The following is a 22,087-nucleotide window of genomic DNA, read 5'->3' as shown; positions in this document are numbered from 1 at the left end:
TATTCATTTCTATCATGTCCTACTGACTTTTATCTAAATTAAAAAACAAACATACTCTGTAACCTTTTCTCATTTAGGTGCTCCATTCTTTGGATCATTTTTGTTGCCTTTTTTGGTATCTTTTCCAACTTTTCAGTAATCTTTAATGTATGGTATGCATTCTAATTGGAATTGTATAAAGGTGTTACACTGGTATTTTATTTTGAATAATTTTCCTAATGTGCCCAAGTCTATGTTTCATTGAACTGACAACCAAGTACATCTCAGTTGGGTCCTGAGTTTAGATCCTATTGAGCCCTGCTTCTTCAGTTCAGAGTCCAACTCATCAGGTAGGCATAGAACATTATGTCAGCATACTGTCTCAGAAGAATTGTTCCAGACTCTAGGATTTTATAGAATGTGACTATTCTGATTGAAATAATGATGGTTGAATCTTATGATGTAACATATTTGGAAGATTCTTAGCTGATAAGAACTTTTGCATCCAGCTGGAAATAATTTTCAGTACTAATTGTATATATGAATTTTCTTTAGCTTCTATTATAAGTGTTTCAGTGAGATTGAACTGAAATGTAAACAGGTTTCCTAGAACAGTGTAGTCAGCCTGGATAATGGTAGCTTGTTTAGGCTGGGAAATAGATTATGATGTCAAACCTATTATAATATTGAAGAAAGGACAGTCCTTTGACTAGCTCAGGCTGAAAGAAATCTGGCTATAATCCTAAATATTGAATATGGTGAACATCTATTTACATTTAGCTTACTTTTCCAATAGTAACTCCTCCCCACACAAAAGTGGGGCATAATTCTGAGTAAATGTGCATACGATTATCCTGTAATTTAATCATACCCTCACTTTAAGATCACTGTTTTCTCAATACTTCTGAAATTACATATCACAATATATAGGGTTGAGTACTACTGGATTGTTTGTTCTGATGTATTACTGATTTTTTTGGCTGTGTGATAGGGAGCCACTGCCCTTTTTCCTGATCCTATGGACCCATTGCCATACTCCTATGTTAGGATAAGCCCTAAAGAGACAACTGTTTTACATTTTATTATTATATTATTTGTTAAATTCTGATCAGATCATCATGCTTTAAATATGAAGAGAAATATTTTATCTCTTCAGATAATGCAAGGATGCTTGAAATAGAAAGAGTGGGCACCTCATCTGAAGACTGCTGAACCAAGCTGAGGATTTGGGATTGGTGCTTTCAGAGTTTTATGAATAAGAATTTCTTTGAATAGCTGCGTTATTTTTATAACATCTTTGTCAAGATAGTTTACACAGAGCAGCTGTCTTGCATCTGTAGCTCCCTGGCTTTCAAGTTCTGTTGTATTTAAGAACTTTATTATAACATTTGTTTCCATTTCATCATTGTTTTGAAGTCCATTGCAATGCTTCTTACCCACCATAAAAATCAGAGTCTAAAAGTAGCAAGAAAAAGAAGTCCTCCAAGAACTTCTTGTGGGCAAGTAAAAAAATTACATTCAGATTTAGACTGCTTTTTTGGGGGGGGGGGCGGGTAAGCCTTTCTGCTACTGTTTTCTTAGACAACGCATACTATGGTAGTACCTGTCATCCATATAGAGTAGTGTTTCTCAACCTTGGCCACTTGAAGATGGGTGGACTTCAACTCCCAGAATTCCCCAGCCAGCTGGGGATATAGAGCCTGAGTGCCCAACCACTCTAATTTACCAACAATAATAGCTACCCGTATTTAGTTTTTACTGGAACCAGTCTATGATACATTTGTCCTTCTGTTTGCTAAAATTCTGTTAGCGAAGTTTCTAGAACTAAACCTCTGAATAAAGAGTAATAGGCTGGGATAGCTCAAACAGCAGCCTTCCTAAATATATATTTATCCATTTTTGAAATGTTGGAAGATATGATGGAAGGTAATCAAATGAAAAACTGCAAGCAAACATTTCGTAGGTTTCATTATCTCCTTTCATTATATTTTAAGGGAAGGGGATTATACAATACAAATGCTTGTCTCCTTCTCCTTTCTTTCTGTAGTAACCTCTGATCTGGATTCTTAGGCAAAATTAGGAAATACACTCTGGCCTTTCTTTCTTGCTGTTTCCCACTGCAGTTTTTGACATGTACGTCAGCCAACTGCCTGTGTTTTCTGTATCTTATTCAGAAGTCAAGCCCTATTTTTCAGCTCCTGCAGCTGTTAGTATTCTGGTTTTCTCAGGCCTGTAGCCAGGCTAAAAATTCACTCATGGGGAGCATGATCCAAAAATGCCAAGATAACTTCATATAATGTTTGTAAAGCAAATTTAAAATTCAGGAGGAGAGAATCAAGCCTCTCCTAACCCTTCAGTAGGCTGTAGGCTTGGTTGTTTCCTGTGTTTTATTTATTAATACTTATTTATATACTTTGGCTTCTATTCCACTCCAGTCAAAGCAGACTCTGTGTGGTGTATGATTCCAAAATGTAATAATTCAGATTAAGACAAATCAAGAAAACAACCAGCAGATGCCAATAATATCCCTACCATCCACAAAGATTGATACCTCACCATTGTGATGCAATTCACATTATATTCTGTCCCCCAAGGCCTGTGAAACATGCAGGCCTTCAGTGTAAACCCCAAGTCCAAAAGACAAGTAGTAATAGTCCCATCTTTATCTCCAGAAGCATGGTGTTCCAGAGGATGGTGGCCAGAACCAGGGACTCTGAATTCACTCAATCTATGTTACAGTTCTCTCTATCCCTATAACCATGGGGCAATGAATAGGGCTGCAAGCTTCCAAGAGCTGCAGGTCCAGTTATTGTTGAAGTAGCCCTGTTTGTCTCTCAGAGAACTAAAATATATGGTGTCACTATTGCAGCCGTGAGCTTCAAAAAAGTGGCAGCAGAAATACCATAGGACAATGTAAGGTAACGCTCACCAGGACTGTGAACTTCTGGAAATTATTAACCATCTTTATCCTAAACTGAGCTTGTCCTCTAGTCTGATCCTTTACCTACAGTAAATAATACTTAATAATCCCAGTAATTTTAAAACTCTAAATTTTTAGTTCTGTAAAGCAAACACAGTAATAAAATAGTAGTAAATGCAATAAAATAACTCCATTAAAGTTATAAATGACAGTGTAGGCATTATAGAGCTCATTGTCATCATGATTGTCTGCCATGTTTCTTTGGTTTTTTTAACATTTCATTTTAACTGCAGAATAGGAATTTGACATTTGTATTATAATGTGAGTCAGTAGTGCTGGATGTAAGTTACTGTATGGGGAAAACAGGAACAAACAGCCCATCGCAGGAATTTATTGTGGCATCTTAAAAACAGCTGTTTGACTTTATGGTCTGTGAATGAATATTTTTTAGGGGAAGCTTTGTTATTATAAAAGTCTGAACTCTTTCAATCTACATTATAGTATCAGAATCAAGAAATAAAAATGGTCTGTTAGCCATCACTGTCTTCGGGAGCCTTTTACATTTGCATGTGGAATAGATGGGCAGTTATTTAAAAGAAATCAGTGAAGTCTTTGAGTCTATCATTTCTTTTTAGAAACGACAGCAGAAGGGTAAGTCCAACCACATACATTTATAAGCCCATCCATTCAAAGTTCTGGGATGTTAATTAACTTTGTAATGTAATCATGACTAATGTACTATCTTTCATGCAGTGATCTATGATCTGTGATCCAAGGTGATTTATTGTATAGAAAAAATACCAGTAAATAAAAGAAAAACCAAAGACCAGCAGTTGCAAGGAATGATATATATCAAACAGTTATTACCTTCTCTCCATGAATATAGTTTAGACTTAAATGCTTTAAAAATAATAGTGTAATAACTTTTGCATCACTGATGACAAGAACAGTGTCAGTATAGCATGGAAACTATATTGATATTAGTGGTCTGTTTGGCGGACTTTCTAGTTGCTTTCACATGAACATTAACTTGGGTTGTAACTATTAAATGCTTCACCAGTCAGCTTTCAAGGGAAAAAATGGTAAAAAATTGATTTCCTTTTGGAATATATGTACTTGCAATGTATTTTTACATTGCTCTACAAACAGATATTATATTATAATCCTTGATTTGCAGTGCCTTTACCTACTAATTTATGATAAAACCAGGAAATATGGATGATCCTTCTCACTAAAGCAACAACTGGGTAAAAGCTGTGGGGTTTTTTTTTAAGTTTATAAAAGGTTAAACTCTGTGGACTTTGGGGTAGAAGAATTTAATATTCTCATGAGGAATAAAGGAGGTGAGTAAAATGATTATGAAGCTTTGGTTACTAATGCTAACTTTTCATTTAATTTTATTAATTAGGATTTCTATAAGCTATGTTGCTCTCATATTTATTTGTACATACAGTATATACAAATATATAGTTGTATACTAAAAGCACATAAAATAAAAAGAATATGGATCTCAATAAACCTTAAGTGGTTTATGTAATCCAGTTTATTGTCAGTGTTCTTGATCTCTATAATATTAACTGCTTTGCAATATAATGTTGTTATCATAAAAAAAACTATGTTCTGTTATTTCTCTATGTATAATTACTTCTTTCTTTTCCGTATAAGTTGGGAAGGAGCAAGAGATTAGAATTCAAGGAAAAAGTGGGATTTATCTGCTGATGCTACTCTGTGCCCTTTATGTGGGAGCAAGCTATATAGAACAGAGGTTGGACTTATCTTCAAGCAGACCTGTATGGGACTGAACCTTTAGACATGTATCTGTGCAGTTACAATCTTATGTAATGGATGAGCAGCACCTGCCTCTAGAGATGTGAAAGCTTGGAGGTTGCAGAGGGTAGTGGTGGGGAGAGGAGCTTTCTATTCTTTTTCTAGACCTTCCAATTGTAACTCTCCCCTCACCACATGTATCTGCGATGCAGGAGCTCACCATGGATGTCCATGAACAATCATCGTTCTTTGTTCTCAAAAATGACAGTAGAAGGGAAAGTGCATTTGAATCGGGCTTCTGCACTGAGCATTTCTATAGTGCTTGGATCCCAAAAATGAAACCATAGGTAATAATGTGCCCAGCACAGCCTGTCAGGCTGTGATATTAGAAAATCAAAATGACGGATTATTGTAACCTAAGTGTGTCTATCTGTCAAAGAAAAAGATAAGAGCATCCTGGAGGGCTAAAGAAGGTGGCAGAAAACAATTCCACAGATTTTCCTTCTGTTAAATTGGTGTTTTGTGACTGGCTATGCCCTCTGTGGCAATGGTAGCTGTTTAAGAGTACCGATGAAATGTTCTCAGAATACCAAATATGCCCATCAGGAACTGCTAGAGTATATAATGGATGGGAAAGGTGTAGATCTCTCCTTCCATCATCAAAAATAGATCATAACTCCATAGTTCGGAATCAAATATCTAGCAATATTCTTTAATTTCATTTTGGATGGTCTCCATAAAGGAGTGTTCTTTGCATCACTCTATCTGTGCATATTTGAACTCTAAGAAAAAGTGATGAGCTGCAAATCTAGGCATATCTATGAATGTCTAGATTCCTTTTGACTCTTTTTAGTTCAGAGAGAGCTATAGTTTTGAATAGCACATTAAGAACATCTGCTGTAATTGATTGACATAGAATATATTCATCCCCCCATACTTCTGATGTCAGAACTCATCTAGTAAAGAATGCAACCATATATCTTCCAGGGAATTAGAACAGAGAACAACAGAGATATGTTGAAATACTTAATAAAATCAACAACACCATAGAGCTAGAGATAATCTTCACTTAACTTTGGTTTTGAGTAGACCCATATTGTAGCAGAGTCATTTCAAACCAACTGATGTGTCAGGTACCAGACTTGTCTTCCAATCCTAAACATGTGGCATATCTATTAAAAATAACTTGGCAAGAAATCAGGGAGTTGTAACAGTCCCAACATACTGTAAGGTTCCAGCTGGGGAAAGCCTGGTGTATATGTTTAGGGTTGTTTGGGGGGTTTTTTAAATGACTATTCCTGAAAATCTGTATTAAGGAGCTTTAGAAGGAACTCCTGTGTAATTTGGAGGAAATTTTTACTAACATCTGACAAAAGAATGCTGTATGTAAACTTTTGTATGAAGTTCTCTTAAGATTCTGACAGCACAAATGCCTCTCCCTCCCTCGTTCCCTCAAACTCTCCTATCATAGCTCTCCAGTGCCAAGGCATGTCGTTTGTATTTGCTTTTCAGTATGATATGTGGCTACAAGTGCCTGAACAGCCTTCACTTTCCTCTGTAAGGCACGCTGTGTACTTTCGCATTCTTGACTTTGACTGATTGGCCCTTTCCGATCATGTGAGGGAGTTGGAATCCTGAATTGTAGCTTTTTGGCACTCCTCTTTTTCTCTCTTTTAAATTGCTTGCTCTTTTCAGCTCCTTGGGCTTCTTTCTTCTTTCCTCTCTGTAGTTCAATTAGATTGGGTAATTCCCACCCAGGAAAACTGCAGCAGCATTTTGTTTTCCTTTTTCTAAACGGGGCACAGATGTTTAGGCAGATGGCCAGTACGTCAGACTCAGGCTGCTACTGGGTGAATGCTGTGTCAACAGAAGGCCAAGAGATGTACTTGCGATTTGATCAATCTGCAAGACGCTCTCCATACAGGAAAAGTAGGATCCTAGCACGCCATCATCTTCTGACTAAAATTCAACAGGGTGAGTCACTTGCCTTGAATTTTTAACTGAAACGATCAATGCATTTGGGTTAATCTTCTTTTTAAATTCATCTGGTCAGTATTTCAGATTGTGCTATTTATCTAGTTTAATTATTTCGGTCCTTAGAAGTAACCAGAATGAAACATTCAGCTTCAACTTAAATTATCCATTTGCATGTGCTGTGTGTGAAGAAGTACTGCTGAATTTAAGTTTCAAAATTCAGTACAGGTGATGTTCATCTTGGCTGTTTGGATGCCATTTCTCCAGTAGTATTCTGCTGTCTAAATCTGCACAGTATTCCCCAATCAATTGCCTGTTTTTAATTGCTATTAATGACCCTTGTGCTGTAAATATTTGGAGTAGGAGAACCATATTTGACAGATTGTCTCCCATATGGACGTGAAGGAACTGCTGAGATTAAAAAAAAATAATTTCCATTTATAGATTACCATTCCCCTGTGCCCTAATTTCAGTAATTTAGAAGAGGTAAGAAGAATAGATGGACCTGTGACCCCAGAGGATTCAGAAGGCATGCTCGAAAGCATAAAACATTTTGTGGAAGTTTCTAGGCCACTCAAGCAGTCTCTTTGGGCATGTCAATTTTTTTTTTTCCTATCTGTGTAACTATGATGCTGATGGGACGGGTCATTTGCCACATTGCATAAAATCAAAGTGGACTTTGGAACTTTGCTGCAGAAAGCTGATACATATAAAAAAGAAACCTGCAAAGTTAAGTGAAATGTCTAAAGAGAGGGTATTAAGTGCCCCATATTTCCCACTTGTCTGTAAAACTGGAAGCCAGGGTACCTGTAATACTGCCTAGAGTAAATCAACTAAATAGCAGTAGCATACTTTAAATCATGAAAAGCAGCACTGAGTATCAAAGTTCTGTGTGATTTCTTATTTTCCTAGTTGGGCACATGGTATATGTTTACTCAGTAGTAAATCTCATTGAGTTTAATAGGGAGTTGCCACAAGATCTATGACCTTTGGAGTGCAGATCTAAATTGTTATAGCTGTACAGTTTAAGTTGTATATTGGGTAAAGGGAAATCCTATTATATTTATTAAGGAACCATGCATATTTCAAGAACAAGCTGCTGATGAAGGGGATTATTCCCTTGGCAATGAAGCAAACTGTTGTTTTCAGTAGTTTCAGGAACTGGAGATTTTGAGAGGATGCTGGTCCTTGCTGTGGCTCTGCTTTCAGGAAGGATATTATGTCATGCATAATTGTGATGGAAAGCAATTTTTCCTTTTGGTTTATGTGCAGTATTCCAAGCGATATAACTCAAGTCTGAGTTTCCAGGTGATGTTTCCAGGGGGGAAAAAAATGACCTCAAAACCTTCAAGACCATATCTAGGTTTTTCACTAATAGTGTAATGCAACCATATGATAGGTATTTTTATTATTATTATATGCCTCCAATTATTTTGGAAGCTGTATGTTTTTGCACATTAAAACTTTAAAAAGGGCTTAATTCCTTGAAAAATACGTACACTTTTCAAATAAGGATATAAGTCCTGTAGTTTTAGAAAGAGAGTTCATTATGATTTGGACTTGCTAGGTTTGCTCAGTTTCTTGGGGTCTTCTCAATAATTTGTTGGTGATGAGAACAAGAAAAAGAGCTTTTTCAGTTACTTCTCAAATGAGCCTTTTCTTTGTCTGCTCTGAATTAAGTATGAAAAGGTGCTTCATTTCTAACATTTTTAATTAGAAACATTGCTCATTCTAGGCTAGTTCTAAAGCAATACATTTGGAGGCCAGCAAATTGAGATGGCTAGCATATTAATGCACTATTATTTATTTTTCTAGTACATTATTGTGTACAAAATGAATTTCACTGGTGCTTTTATTTAGCTTGGTTTTGTTATTTTTATCCTGAATATGACATTTTGGGTTAGAAATGTAGAATATTAAGACCATACTATATATAAGTGGATTCTTAACCAAATTATCCAAACATCTGAACCAATAATATATTGTGCAAAACAATCACATATTTATTCTTATGTTGCATTGAGTTGCTCTATCTGGAAAGCATTATGATGAATTTTATGTATCTTGAAGTTTCATAGATTTCATTTGAAACAAATACTGGGAAACATTTTTCCAAACAAGTATAATAGAGCTTGGAGTCAAAGCATACTGATAGAAGTGATAATTTTTGATCCTGCTGCATATAATAACTTGGATAGTGTAGAAGAAACAATCAGCCAGTGGAGATGATTCTGAACTCTTTCCTCTGGATGTTGCATCCAGTATGGCAGATCTTATATGTATAATGGCTTGCTGTCCAGGCCAGGAAGTTTTCTTTGTAGGAGAACAAATGTTGTATGTGAGGATATGATAGCATGGAGAAAAATCCATTCTTTCACTCCAGTCAAAGAACTTATTATGTAGAGTCAGCTGTTAAAAAGCTGAAATGAGGTTTTAAGATTGTTATTACTTTTCAGTTTCCAAGAAACAGTGGTACATTTGAGACTATAATGTTGTAACTAGTTGACAAGAGAAAATGATGTTGGATGGAAAGTGCCAGGATGACTTTGATTTGTAGGAAAATCAAAGAAATAACATACGGTGTTTTGTCAATCTGTATATGTAAAAGAGGGGGTTTTTTTTAATGTTTTATCCATGTAAGTCATTCAACTGCCTTGCCTAGTTTCATCTATCAGAAATTCTGCTTATCCATCTGCCATCAGTGGGTACCCGGCCAAGCTAACTACACATGGTGACATACAAGGTTTTTGTTTTATTGAGAATTGTAAGGATTAGAAATAGGAGAGTGGACATTATGAAACATTTTATCAAAATGTTTGTGCCAAGGAAGTTGTTTTCAATATGGAGGCTTCATATCTTTCAGGTCCTTAGGAAAGATGCTGTTTGTGGAAATCCACCTAAGTAGGAAGCGAAAAGTGAATGGAAGCTGCTGTGCCTGTTCCTTAATAAGATCACACAGAACAGATCAATGGCAGAATCAGAAAGTAGAAGGAAAAGAAAGGCCACAGGGCTCCAAGAATTGACAGAGGATATTGAACAATGCTCTGTGATGCTCTTTTCCAAACTTTCTCTTAAAAATACATATAAGAATTGAATTGCTTTTTGCAGTCTAAACTTTTCTAATTATTTAATATACACACTTTAAGTGCTAATGTTTTAAGGCTGGAGATTTAGCAAATGAGAATGCAAGTAGCCATCAGGCTTTTATGGCTCAGCATGCCAGAAGAGCCATCAGCTGCCAACTGGCCTACTCAAGGTTGATACTATTTTCTTCTCCACTCTGTCCACAGGTCCAGCTTCAGCATATGAACTAGACATGAGTTTGACTGTAAAGGCTTGTTTTATTTATTTATTTGTCTGTTTATTGTCAAAAGATATCCTTTCTACAAAATTCTGCCTGTTCCCAAGTACTTTTCCAAGAACTTTCCCAAGTGCAGCAAATCAGTAAAAAAACCCTCAATTTTATTCTTGTAGTGATGCCATTGTTTAAATGAGTTTTAAGGATGAAACTGTACCTGCTCAGATGAATTGCCATTTTTTAATTTCTCATGTCAGGAACATAGAAACTATTGTAAAGTAAGGAATGGTAATACGTGTATACATAAGTGAGAAATCGAAGGAGAGAAAGAGACAAAGATGCTAGTTATGTAATTTAACTCTGAAATAATATACATAGCCTTCTAAAGACACACACATACCCCCAAGGGGTTCAGTCCAAGGTCAAAAAATGGCATAGTTGAATATAGCATGTATTATTAAGAGGCCAGTGGAGAAGAAAGAAATGTACTTTATGTAAACTTTCTTTATTTTAAGTTGCAGCCCTGGTTTTGTGCAGTTCTCTGTCCTCCTCCCGTCCTTCAAATCCCATTCCACAGTGTTCAGGAATGTTTTGAATCCTTGGAGAGAAATTTTAAAGAGGCACAGCATGCTGTAGTAAGAAAGAACGGCTGTAAACGTTTTCTTTGTGAACTTCTTAAAATTCCTTTAGGATCCAGACTAGCATTAAGAGTGCTCAGAGTTAACAGTTTCAGTAATGCATAAAGTCAACACTGTCCTATCTGCTTCTTAATATTTGGCTTAAACACTCTTTGTAAAACCCATTATATTGGGTCTTTCAATTATCTCTTTATTTTAACATTAGCATGCTGGTTTTGTGAAGACCACAGGAGTTTTCATAAACACATTTTTAAATTGCAAGAAAGCAACTGTTCACTTTCAAACCCCAAAAACCTTTTCATAGCCTACCAAGCAAAGTTACAAGCCAGAACTATGTGCTAATCTCAAAGATCAAGGGGACAACTCAGTTTTGTAGTCCTTCCAGAATGTCACCAGAAAGAAACACACCAGCATTCAAAGTTTTGACCTAGTTGTCTTTCACAACAAAATTTTGGGGGCCAGCATTCAAAGTCTCGGTCTAATTATATTTCACAACAAAATTTGTAAAAGTGCGTATTTTGTCATGAAGCTCTTAATGTAAGAAGGGCATGAACCGTTTGTTTGGCATTAGCTCAGCAAAGCACTGATGCACGTTCTTTAATTCAAGGTTTCTCACATTGTGCAACTACAAACTTGCCCAAGTTAAGCCAGCGGTTTTGCAAGCCTTCTCTGACATTGCACAGGTGTAAAAAAGATGGACAGTAGCCAGGTTATTTTTGGTCTTGCACTTAATTGATCAAAGAGAAAGATACTGCAAGCTACAGTATATAGACTGCTGACTGACTTTTCTTATTTATTTAAAATATTTGTAGACTGTCCACTATCCAGAGGATCTTGTGGCAGCTTTCAATCCATTAAAAAACAAGATTAAACAGTAACAATTTAACACACACAATAATAATAATAAGTGACACAACAGAGCACTTGACGTCTCACTGTGGGTGCTAAGTTCTGAATGTGTGAGGTTTAATCAGGTCTTCTCCTGGCTCCCCAAAACTGATGATCCCTGGCATCCTGAGGAAGGGAATTCCAAAGCAATGGCAGGCCACTTCTGAAATATTGTCAAGAAAACTGCAGGGACTTGTCCAGGCGGTCATCAGGAGTCAACACTGACTCGAAGGCTAGATAAATATCTATAGATATAGATATATATCCTATAGCAAGCTTTTCTAGTTTTTTACTACTCTTCACAGCAGAACTTGCTAGCTCATAAATGTTCTTATAACTCCTTGCATTCACTGCATGTTGGATATCCCCCTGCCTCCTACTATTTCAGATCTTCAGTAATATTCACGCCTGTGGACTTACTGAAATACTCAACCACTTTTCAGCTTGTATCAGCTTCTGTTCACTTAGAGATTAATTAATACATGTAATTTCACTAAACCAGGATTTTAAAATTGTGACTTTTCTAACAAACTATAAATATCATGGCTTAATTCACACAGAATGCTAACCCATAACAGCTAAGTTGATACATTGTTTGGACCAAAATCAAAGTGCATTATTGTTTAGCATGATATATGCATTCACATGACTGTCAACAAAAAATGGTATTTCTGTGCCAAATTCATGCTTTCTCATCCATATTAAGTTTTTCTATATCTTAATATTTAAAGTTTGGCATTCCCTCCTTTCGTAACAATAATCAATTCTGTGAAACAGGGAACACAGAGAGCAGTGTGATGATGATATCCTGCCACTAGGGTTAACTTGGGGAGAAGAAATAAAGAAATTAATGCAGGAGTTGTTCTGGCAACAGTATCATGTCATTATGGTACATTTATTAATTGCAGCATGTACGTGTCAGTGTATGTATATATGAAGCTGATGTGTACTTTCTTCTAGATTTTTCATGCTATAAGTAATTGCAAATAGACTTCTTTCTGTGTGAATTTATTTGATTACCATTATTATTATTACCTGAAAAGCAAATAAAACTTGACAAAACCTTTTGAGTTCAAAAGGAATTGCAAACTGATTATTCATCACATGTACATATTTTTTAAAAAATAAGAGAGTCACAAAAACAATAAAACTCAGCAGTTCCCTGTCCTGACCTAAAAGAAAAGAGGAAGAAAAATAGGTTTTTCTATCTCCTACATGTTTACCAATCCAACCAGCCATAATTTTTTGAATAATTCTAAAAAGGCATCACTAGTGACTAGACTGGAGCTGTTGAAGAAATCCTATAGACAGCCCATTATAAAGAATATATTTTTCTGAATATCCTGCTCTTTTTCAACATCAAGGACAAGCAGAATCTGTTATCTGATCTGTTGTGACTACAAGAAAATGTCAAAGTATCATCCTATCCAGATGATGGCAACAATATTCCTCCATGGTTCTATGGTTGTAGCAACTGCTGTAGGCAAAGATGCCAGCCTGACTTTCATAAGTTATGTTGGAACCGCAACTTTCAGAATTTTCAGTCAGCAAGACCAAAGACTACCTAGACAAAACTAAGTTTATGTTGAAGTACAGAAGTATTTCCATTATTGCAAATAATGGCTCTACAACATTTTGGATTTAAAGGCATCTTTGAGTGGGCAAGGGCACTCATATAGCATTTATATGAAACTCCTTTAATCAAACATGTCTATTCCAAAGATCACACACATGATCCAAGGAAAGGATATGTTTGGTTTAAGGAATTACAGACAGATGCTATATATATCTACCTGAAGCTCCAGGGTGTGGTTTGCCTTTGAATCTGAATTACTGGAGAATCTTACTGTGAATTAATGGTAGGATGTGGTTCTTGCTTGTTTTAATTTTATTATATATTTGTAACATTCTAGCAGTAGATCTCAGGGCAATCATAAATTGTTGCCCAAATTTTAAACTAAATTTTAATAGCATAAATAGCTATTAAATAGCACTACATTTTAACAGCATATTTGTTATACATAATTTTATTTAAGTAATTTATTTTTTTCACCTATATAAATTTTTTTTTGCCTTTTTATATAGTATTTTAATGAATTTTATCTCTGCTGTAAACCACTCAGAGTCATTTCAATGAGATGGGTGGTGACAAATTTGATATAAATAAATAAATAAATAAATCCGTTTAATATTTAACAAAATAAAATCCTAGATGAAAATATTCAAAGATTTGTACTTTAATATTATTTAAGCAAGGAACAGGTTGGATACAGCTTTACTTACTTCAAGTGGAACTACCGAAGTCAGTGGAAATACATTAGTCCTTACTAAAAAGTTCCATTATTTTTTTGCATCTGGAATCAACCTCCCTTCTTGCACAAGTTGAAAAATATTTACCTAATATGAAATGTAAGTTTTATTTTTAAAACTTTCCCTGATTGGTATGCTGCCATTTCTCCATGTGGTTCTCCTGCCTTCACCCTTGTTGGTAGTTTGGACACCCTGAACAAGATGTAAATATGCGTGATGTGGAGTACTTATTGACATTGCTTGTGGAAGAACCATGGGGACTCAGTAATGATTACTCATGTGTTCTTGAAAGTAAATAAGGTGGAGACTGTCAAGAATTCATATTAGATGAGTCAGAAAATTATTATGCCTTTTGGAGTTTATAGAAATAGACTTGACTGTGTCATTCAGTACTGTTGCCTCTAAGCAATGAATAGTTCCATTGACACTCTGCACCCACACTGCTGAACAATTCTGCTTATTATGAGCCAGATTATAATTAGCATTCTTTTTTACTTTTTCAGACTTTATAAAATTAGCACAAAATAGCTCCAAGATTCTTTGCCCCAGGGGCAAATCTCTATCACAGCAGGTCCTTCAATGTGACCCCAGAGGACACACGTCCCCACCGCCCCGTTTCATTTAGTACTGATTTGACACTGATATTTGGTGTCAAAATTTACTAAATTTAGAGGTAAACTATATGGAATGGTTAAAATGGATCTCTTCAAATATAGATGTACTGCATAGTATTTGCAAATCAAGCAATTTATTTTAAACCTTTATTCTTTTTTGTTATTTTATAATGCCTTTTTGCCCTCAAAGTTTTCTTGATGTCCTCTTTAACTGTAACATTTTTTAAAAAGTGGTTCAAATTAGTAAATAAAAGTCAACACTCAGGGATTACAGAACAAAGAGAATAGTACCATGAAAATACAGGACTCTTCTTCACTCTTCACTCTTACAAGGTGAAAATACTTGTTTTCTTTCTCTCTTCTTGTGGGCAAGACTATGTCCAACCCTCTCTAAAATTTGGCTTACTTTTTCAAGAGATATACTTACCTTTTGCTATGCCAGTTGGCTTTCTTTCACAACATTACAACTTGGAAAGCTCTACAAAGCCACATTTAGTGCTCGACTAACTACAGTAATTGCAGGAGTAAGGCTGAACTAAAGTTGCTACAAAATTTTTACATTTAAAATCGGTTGATTGGGATGGTGGTAACGGTGATGGTGGATAATTTCAACAGGTGGCAGGCATTGCTTATTTATTGAATTTATATCCAATAAATAGCCATCATTTTGGCCAAATAATGGTGTTCACAAGGGTCAATAACTATTATTATTATACTGTATAATAATACCTAAACATCAATCAACTCAAAGCATAACTAAAATATAATTGAAAATATTATGAACATAACATCAACAGTCAGCCCCCAAACAATCTAAGCAGACACAGCAGCTTGAATGCCTAATGCCTTGATAACAGTTAGTTTGGCTCAGTAGCTTAGTTGCCTACTAAAAGACAATTAGAAAGGAGAGTGAACAAGTCTGACTTTCCTTGGTTGGTTTCAAAGCCTGGGAATACCAATGAGAAGAACTTTTCTCACACTCCCACCAAACATGGTCTAACCATAAAGGAACTGATATAATCTCTTCTCCCACAGCTCTTAAAGCAGGTTCATACTGGAAAATGCAGAACCAAGTTGTGTCAAATTTCTTCAACAGTCTCTAGTCCCAGACATGTTTAAAGTACTCCAAAATAGAGATCTCCGGGAAGGCAGCAGAAGGTGTGTTCAGCTGCCCTCATTTGTATATTGCAGTTACAGTTAAAATTTGACTTTTTCTAGGGTTTCAGGAGAAGTTCATGTTTAAATATATAGGTGTTCTCTTTCATCTTGACTGTGGCCCTAGTAATTTATATAGGAAGCATTCTGTAGCTGTGTTTTCAACCTCAACAACTTCTGGGAATTCAACTCCCAGAATTCCCCAGCCAGTCTACACATCTTTAAATTGCAGATGTTGAGGAACACCATTCTATAGGACCTGCTGTTTACAGTATCATTGTTTGGGTCAGATAGATAACATGTGAAAAATTGTGTAGTTTGATTTTTGATAATATATAAAATCTCTTTCGTGTTGCAGAGATTTTTGGAAGCATATGATGTCAACCATCCATAGTAAAGCAAAAAGTTTAAAATAATAAACATTTATATAATATTTGAAACAGTGCAATTTGTGTGTTAGTCACGTATGGAACTTTTTGGACATAAATTCCACTGGACTCAGTGGGGCTTATTTCAGAAGTAATCTTTTCAGTAGTTCTGTTTAGTAGGTCAGTATTCTTATCTGTATATTGTAAACAATGCAATTCAGGCTGGATGAAATAATTTTTTGATTATTTCTTAATTTTCCTGCTTTCCATCTTTTTGATTCAATTCGTTTCTTAGATTTTGCTTAACTTTTTGATAATGTGAACATCACTTCACTTAGATGAGATAATATTAAGTGGACTTCTAAAGTAGTTGGTATAAAAATGCATATACATTATTTCTATCATTTGGGGGGTTTGTTAAACCCCACCTAAAAGCAAATTTGAGAGCCTGTTTGGCCTAGTGGTTAACACTCTGGTTTGGGAGTGGGCAGACCTGAGTTCCAGTTTTGCCCTAGGCACGGAAGCCAACCAGGTCACTTTGGGCTAGCTAGAAGAAGGCAAGGCAAACCACTTCTGATAACGTTGCCTAGAAAACTGTATGGACTTCACCACGTAGTCATTAGGAGTCAAGGCAGACTCAAAGGGGGAAAAAAGCAACTTTACAAGCCTTTCTTTTACAGTTTGGAGTAAAATCCTAGCTGTTAAAGAATTGCTAGTTTCCCCTTTGCAGTGTACCGGAGCCATGAGATTTATGTAATTTTTTTCTTTGAATGGCCGTGCTTGTTCCATTCTGGGCTTATCTTTGCATCCTGTAAGGCATGCATGCTATCTGAAATCTGCTACATTTTTAAATGGGCCAGTTTGACACATATTTACGATGAAGTAGTTTTCTACTATTTTTAGTAACATCTGTTATAATATTCTACCACATAAATGTACAGGTAGTCCTTGGTTAATGACCACTCATTCAGTGACTGTTTGAAGTTACGACGGCGCTGAACAAGTGGTGGTTATGACCAGTCCTTGAAGTTCCAGCCATCCTAGCACCCTTGCAATTATGTGATTGCGATCTGGGCATTTGGCAACTGTCTTGCAGTTATGATGGTTGCAGCATCCCATGGTCACATGATCATGATTTATGACTTTCCCTGCCAGTTTCCCACAAGCAAAGTCAATGGGGAAGCTGGCAGGAAAGGTCGCAAGTTGCTGAGGTAAGTCTCTCCTACCCACTGACCCTCCCCCAGCGCCTATGCACTCATGCCATGCCTTACCGGCCACCTGCACACCCTCGCACACCCTCTTTGAGCCTTGCTGCGCTTGTACTGCACCTCCCCGGCCACTCACACACCCTCTCCCACCCAGTAGAAGCCAGCCCAAGGCCTGCCGCACTCATGCCTCGCCTCCCCAGCCACCCACGTAGCCCCTTGCTCCTTCTCCCACTTAGCAGCAGCCACTTACCTGCCTCCTGGCCTGCTTGTGAGCCACCTGGACTTGCAACTTTTTACCAGCTTCCCCACTGACTTTGGTTGTTGGAATTCAGCAGGAAGTTGCAAAGAGGTGCTTGCTTAATGACCCATGATCCTCACTTAACAACAGCAATGGGGACTGCAGGGATTGCTGTCGCTAATCGATGCATTCACTTGATGTTGCATTTTACGACTGCATCACTTAGTGACAGAAATTCCGATCCCAATTGCCATCATAGCTCATTTTATACGGCCACCCATCTCAAATGCATAACTCTGGGCAGCTAACAATGCTTAAAAGCAATTTAACAGAATTATAAATAGCATAAATAGCAGCCAAGAAAAAAGCCAACAACAATAATACAGAATTAATAACAATTAATACAGCCATGAAATGGGCTCATCCGTATGTCCAGATTTTCAAGGCCTTATTCCAGAGGATGGAAATTAATGTATTTACTACTGTAAGTAGAAAGATTGGGGTAAGTTACACTTAAGAAGCAATATTCAGCCTTCAGATAAATTGAGTCAGTAATGGGCGGTACTTAGGGATTCCAGGACTATAGGCTTGATTAGACAGTTGAAAAAATATCCCAGGAAAAAGCAGTTAGAAACCACTACTTTATCTTGCTAAAAAATTACATGTCCATGTCATTCAGAGTTGGACTCAGCCACTTTACTAGTATTTGATATATTTGACAAATTTGATAAATATAAAAAAAAATAAAAAATAAAAAAATTACTAATCACAATAGATAGACTAGTCCTGGATCTTGCTTCTTAAACTATTGATCATATTTTGAGATATACCTACCTACCTACCTACCTACCTACCTATCTACCTATCTATCTATCTATCTTGCAGTGAGGAGTAACATCTTTATTATAATATGAGAATCTTTGGAGTACAGTCACTGGGTCAGATGCATGGACTATCTCAGGATAAGACACCATGCCTCTTGTGAAGTAAACTGTAGACCATTAAAATGTATGCCGTAAGATAACTTGATCATATTTAGACATGTTTGCAGTAACCTGCAGTGAGTCAAGAACACAGCAACTGTTTTAACACAGACTTTGTAAATATTCTATTGTAGCTTCCTCCCACTAATGAAGTTTGAAAAAGATTCCAGCAATAAGCATCATCATAATTTGGAAAGAATGTGCATGACTCAACTGAAGAGTGTGTTCTAGACTTTTGGCTCAGATCTGTTTACAGAAATTATTAAGTTCAGAAGTCTGAACCAAAAATTAGAATGACATTTATAATGTGTTGGTAGTTTAAGCCAAAGACTGACTAATTACTCCTTTCTCTTAACTAATTAAATTTAATATAATATTTAACATTTTGAGAAAATACAGCTCTATTGATCGATGAAGGAAAAAATATCTGAAGACATTGGAGAGTATACATGTAGTAGAGAGTATACATGTAGTAGAACCAAAGAGGACAAAAGTTAGTGTGAGCTGATGACTTCTCTAGGACTCTTCATCACACATATTACAGAAACAAGATATTACAGAAATATCACATTTTTAGAGCTGAGGAACAAACATTTTCTTTGTCCCTGCATGTTAGATACAGTATGGCATTAACTACACCTTTAGTGTGCAGCCTGTATCTCAGGATCATCTATTGAATTTTTGACTTCTTTGCTTCTTTATTCATCCCCTGTTGGAGAACATAAAACCTGCCCACTTTTTTCTATCCCTAGCAGTGATTCTCTTAGTCTTCAGAAAAAGGGCTTTTACAGCTCCATATGGAGATACCATAAATATCTGGAAATAAACATAACACTTTTCCCCTGAAAAAGCTCTGCCTCTGGGCCACAGATTTTCCCTGAAACAATCTTGGATCTTCCTGGCCTGGCTTCATCAATGGCAAATTCCGGAGCATCAATCAGATGGAGAAAGAACTAAGCCCCCTTTGCTCTTGTGCATGCAGTTCATGAAGTATACAGTGTTGCATCTGTTTAAGAAAGAAAGAAGTATTCATAAGATTTCTCATTCTGAAGGAAAGAAATTTCCTGTGACATTTTAAAACACTTTGTTCGTAACCGTTTTTAGATATTTCTGCTTTCAGTCATCTTGCCTGCTACGCAGGTTGGGAATTTTAGCTGAATTGAGTATTATGAATTTGAGTAATGGCAAAGTTATTTCCTGAAAGTCTTTTTTTTAAATTCAGAATGCTAATAATTTCATGTTCAGGTCATCAGTGTTATTGCCTGGGGTAAGAGAGAAACTGTGCCTGTTACTGACGTCTTATATAAAATTGGAGTGGTTATAAAATGAAAACTATTGCCTACAGTATTTTGGGGTGAGTTGATCTTTCTGCTCTAATCATAATAAAGCAAATTCTCTTTTTAAAGGCAATATTCTAGTACCCAACTGGAAGAATGAATTCTTTATTATTACTGTATTATTGGTGAAAAAAAAACAGGGGGCCATTCTTTTTTGACACTCTTTATGCATTCATTGGGACCTATCAAGAAATACTTCAATCTGTCATATAGTCAGCTCTTCTCTTCTCTTCTAGTCCAAGCTAGTCCTCTCCCAGACAGGCAGCTTCTGGAAGCTCGCTGCCAGAACAAGCAAGCAGTGAAATTTTGTATGGAAGTGTAGCAGGGAGATGGTCAGACCATGGAAGTCCTCTTGAAAGCATAAAAGGAAAGAGAAACAAAAGCATTATCATTGTGGGGGGTTATTATAGACCGCTGAGTAGACAGAGGATACAGATGAGGACTTTCACCATCAGATGATCAGTCTTTCAAAGAGGCATGCAACAGTAATAACAGGAGATTTCAATTATCCTGACATCTGCTGGGAATCTAACTCTGCTGAGAGTCAGAAATTCAATAAATTCTGGTCCTCTTTTGCTGGCAACTTTATTTGTCAGAAGGTGAAAGAAAGAACAAGGAGACCTGCTTTCCTGGACCTAATCTTCACTAATTGGTTGAAGAGTAAAGGTGACTGACACCTTGAAATCATGATATCCAGGGGAGGAGGAACTGCGAAAAGTCAGACCATTGTACTGGATTTCAGAAGAGTAGATTCTGATGAACTCCAAGGGAAGCTGAGTTATACCCAATGGTTCAAAATCCTTGAAGGAGAAAATTGGAGCAGTCCAAACAGCCCAGCATGTATACGCACAGTGTTCTCTTAAATGCTGAAGAGAAAAAGAAAAAAGGGCATTTATAGATAATGGAATGAGGAGCCTATAACTAAAGAGGAATACAAGGTACTCTTCAGAAACTGGAGGAATTAGGGACTGAATGTTATATCAGTTAAAGCTCACAATAAATCATGGCTTCTGAGAGATATCAGAAACAATAAAAATGATTCTTTGGGTATGTTAGAAACAAAAGGAAAGCCAAAGAAAGAGTAGGTCTGTTGCAAAAAGACGAAAGTGGGTGAATTGGCAAACAGTGATTATGAGAGGGTAGAACCTCTTAACTCCTATTTTGGATCCATCTTCTATCAGAAAAGAAATTGAGCCTTAGCTGGTCATCATGCTTCAGGAGGAAGGAGGGAACTGTAGCTTAAGATAGAAAGGGATAGAGTAAGGGAGAACTTACCTAATTTAAACAAAATCAGGACTCCAGGATTACATCCTACAGTACTGAAGGAAATAGAGAGGTGATCTCAGAACTACTCTTGGTAAGTTTTAAGAATTCCTGGATGACTTATAAAGTACCAGATGACTAGAACAAATGTCATTCCCATCTTCAATAAATAAAGAGAAAAAGAACAAAGGAAACTACAGACCTGTCAACGTGACATCTTTAGTAGACACGTTTTTCAAGCAGATTATCAAGCAGCTTGCTTGTGAGCACTTGGATAGGCAAGCTACATCTGTCATATTTTCCTTAATAAAACAGTACAGTATGGGCTAAATGATGCTACTATTAAAATGGACTGATAATTGGTTGAATGACTGTGTCCAAAGAGTGTTCTTTAATAATTCACAAGAGTATAAGAAAAGAGAGAAGGTACAGTACAATCAGATTCTGTTATTACAGTCAATCTCAATGAAAGTACTTTTAGCTTTCCTGTGAAGTTGATTTCTTGGTCTGGCCTACCTAGTAGGGCTGACACGCTGATTGGAAAAAGACGAAAGCATTATTCACACAGCGCATAATTAACTTCTGAATTCAGAATGTATTTATTTATAGTCAAAAACTAGCTTTCAATGTACCATATATTATAGAGGGGACTTAATATAATTTAAGAACAAAATATTAATATAAAATAATGAAATAACGAAGAAGTGATTGTAAGAATAATTGTTGCACAATAGTTACTGTGGAGGCAAACTTGGCAACTTTTCTAGTCACGATGATGGCCACTAACTTCAAAGGTGTTCAAAGTAGATTTGATAAATGAATGGAGGTCTATCAGGGTCAATTGTCTTTGACATCTCAGTGTTATTTCCCAGCTGGGAACAGCATGCCTCCCAGAACTAGTTGCAGGAAACAAGAGATATGTCTCCATCTCCTGCTTATGAGCATCTTTGTTGACCAATCTGAGAAACAACACGCTGGATTAAGATGAGCCTTGACCTGATCCAATAAAGTATTCTTGTGTTCTTAATTACTCCAATGTTTGGCACAATTCTGAGGGAATCCATTCTTGTACAATCCATATCTGCAGTGTCTGCTATGAAAGACTCCAACACAATCTGTAGTGTCATCCTTGATCAAGGAGAGATCA

General features: G+C 36.4%; 1 protein-coding gene across 8 annotated transcripts in view; it reads left to right on the top strand.

The window, feature by feature from the left end:
• Positions 1-22,087, top strand: part of STARD13 (StAR related lipid transfer domain containing 13) — a 125,272-nt gene that overhangs the window by 20,170 nt on the left and 83,015 nt on the right. The window contains exon 1 of one of the 8 annotated variants that reach the window (XM_007420801.4): positions 6,295-6,640. The exons of the other annotated variants lie outside the window; for them this stretch is intronic. Within the exon in view, the coding sequence (XP_007420863.2) occupies positions 6,472-6,640 (169 nt within the window). The 5' untranslated portion in view covers positions 6,295-6,471. Of the gene's footprint in view, positions 1-6,294; positions 6,641-22,087 lie in introns of those variants that run through there. 8 annotated transcript variants of the gene reach the window in all.

The sequence above is a fragment of the Python bivittatus genome, unplaced genomic scaffold, assembly GCF_059951505.1.
Source record: "Python bivittatus isolate LINGU-HERP-01145 unplaced genomic scaffold, Pbiv_v1 ctg000340_np1212, whole genome shotgun sequence".
Taxonomy (NCBI): domain Eukaryota; kingdom Metazoa; phylum Chordata; class Lepidosauria; order Squamata; family Pythonidae; genus Python; species Python bivittatus.
Note: the sequence above shows the minus strand (reverse complement) of the source record. Positions and strands in the feature narration are given on the sequence as shown.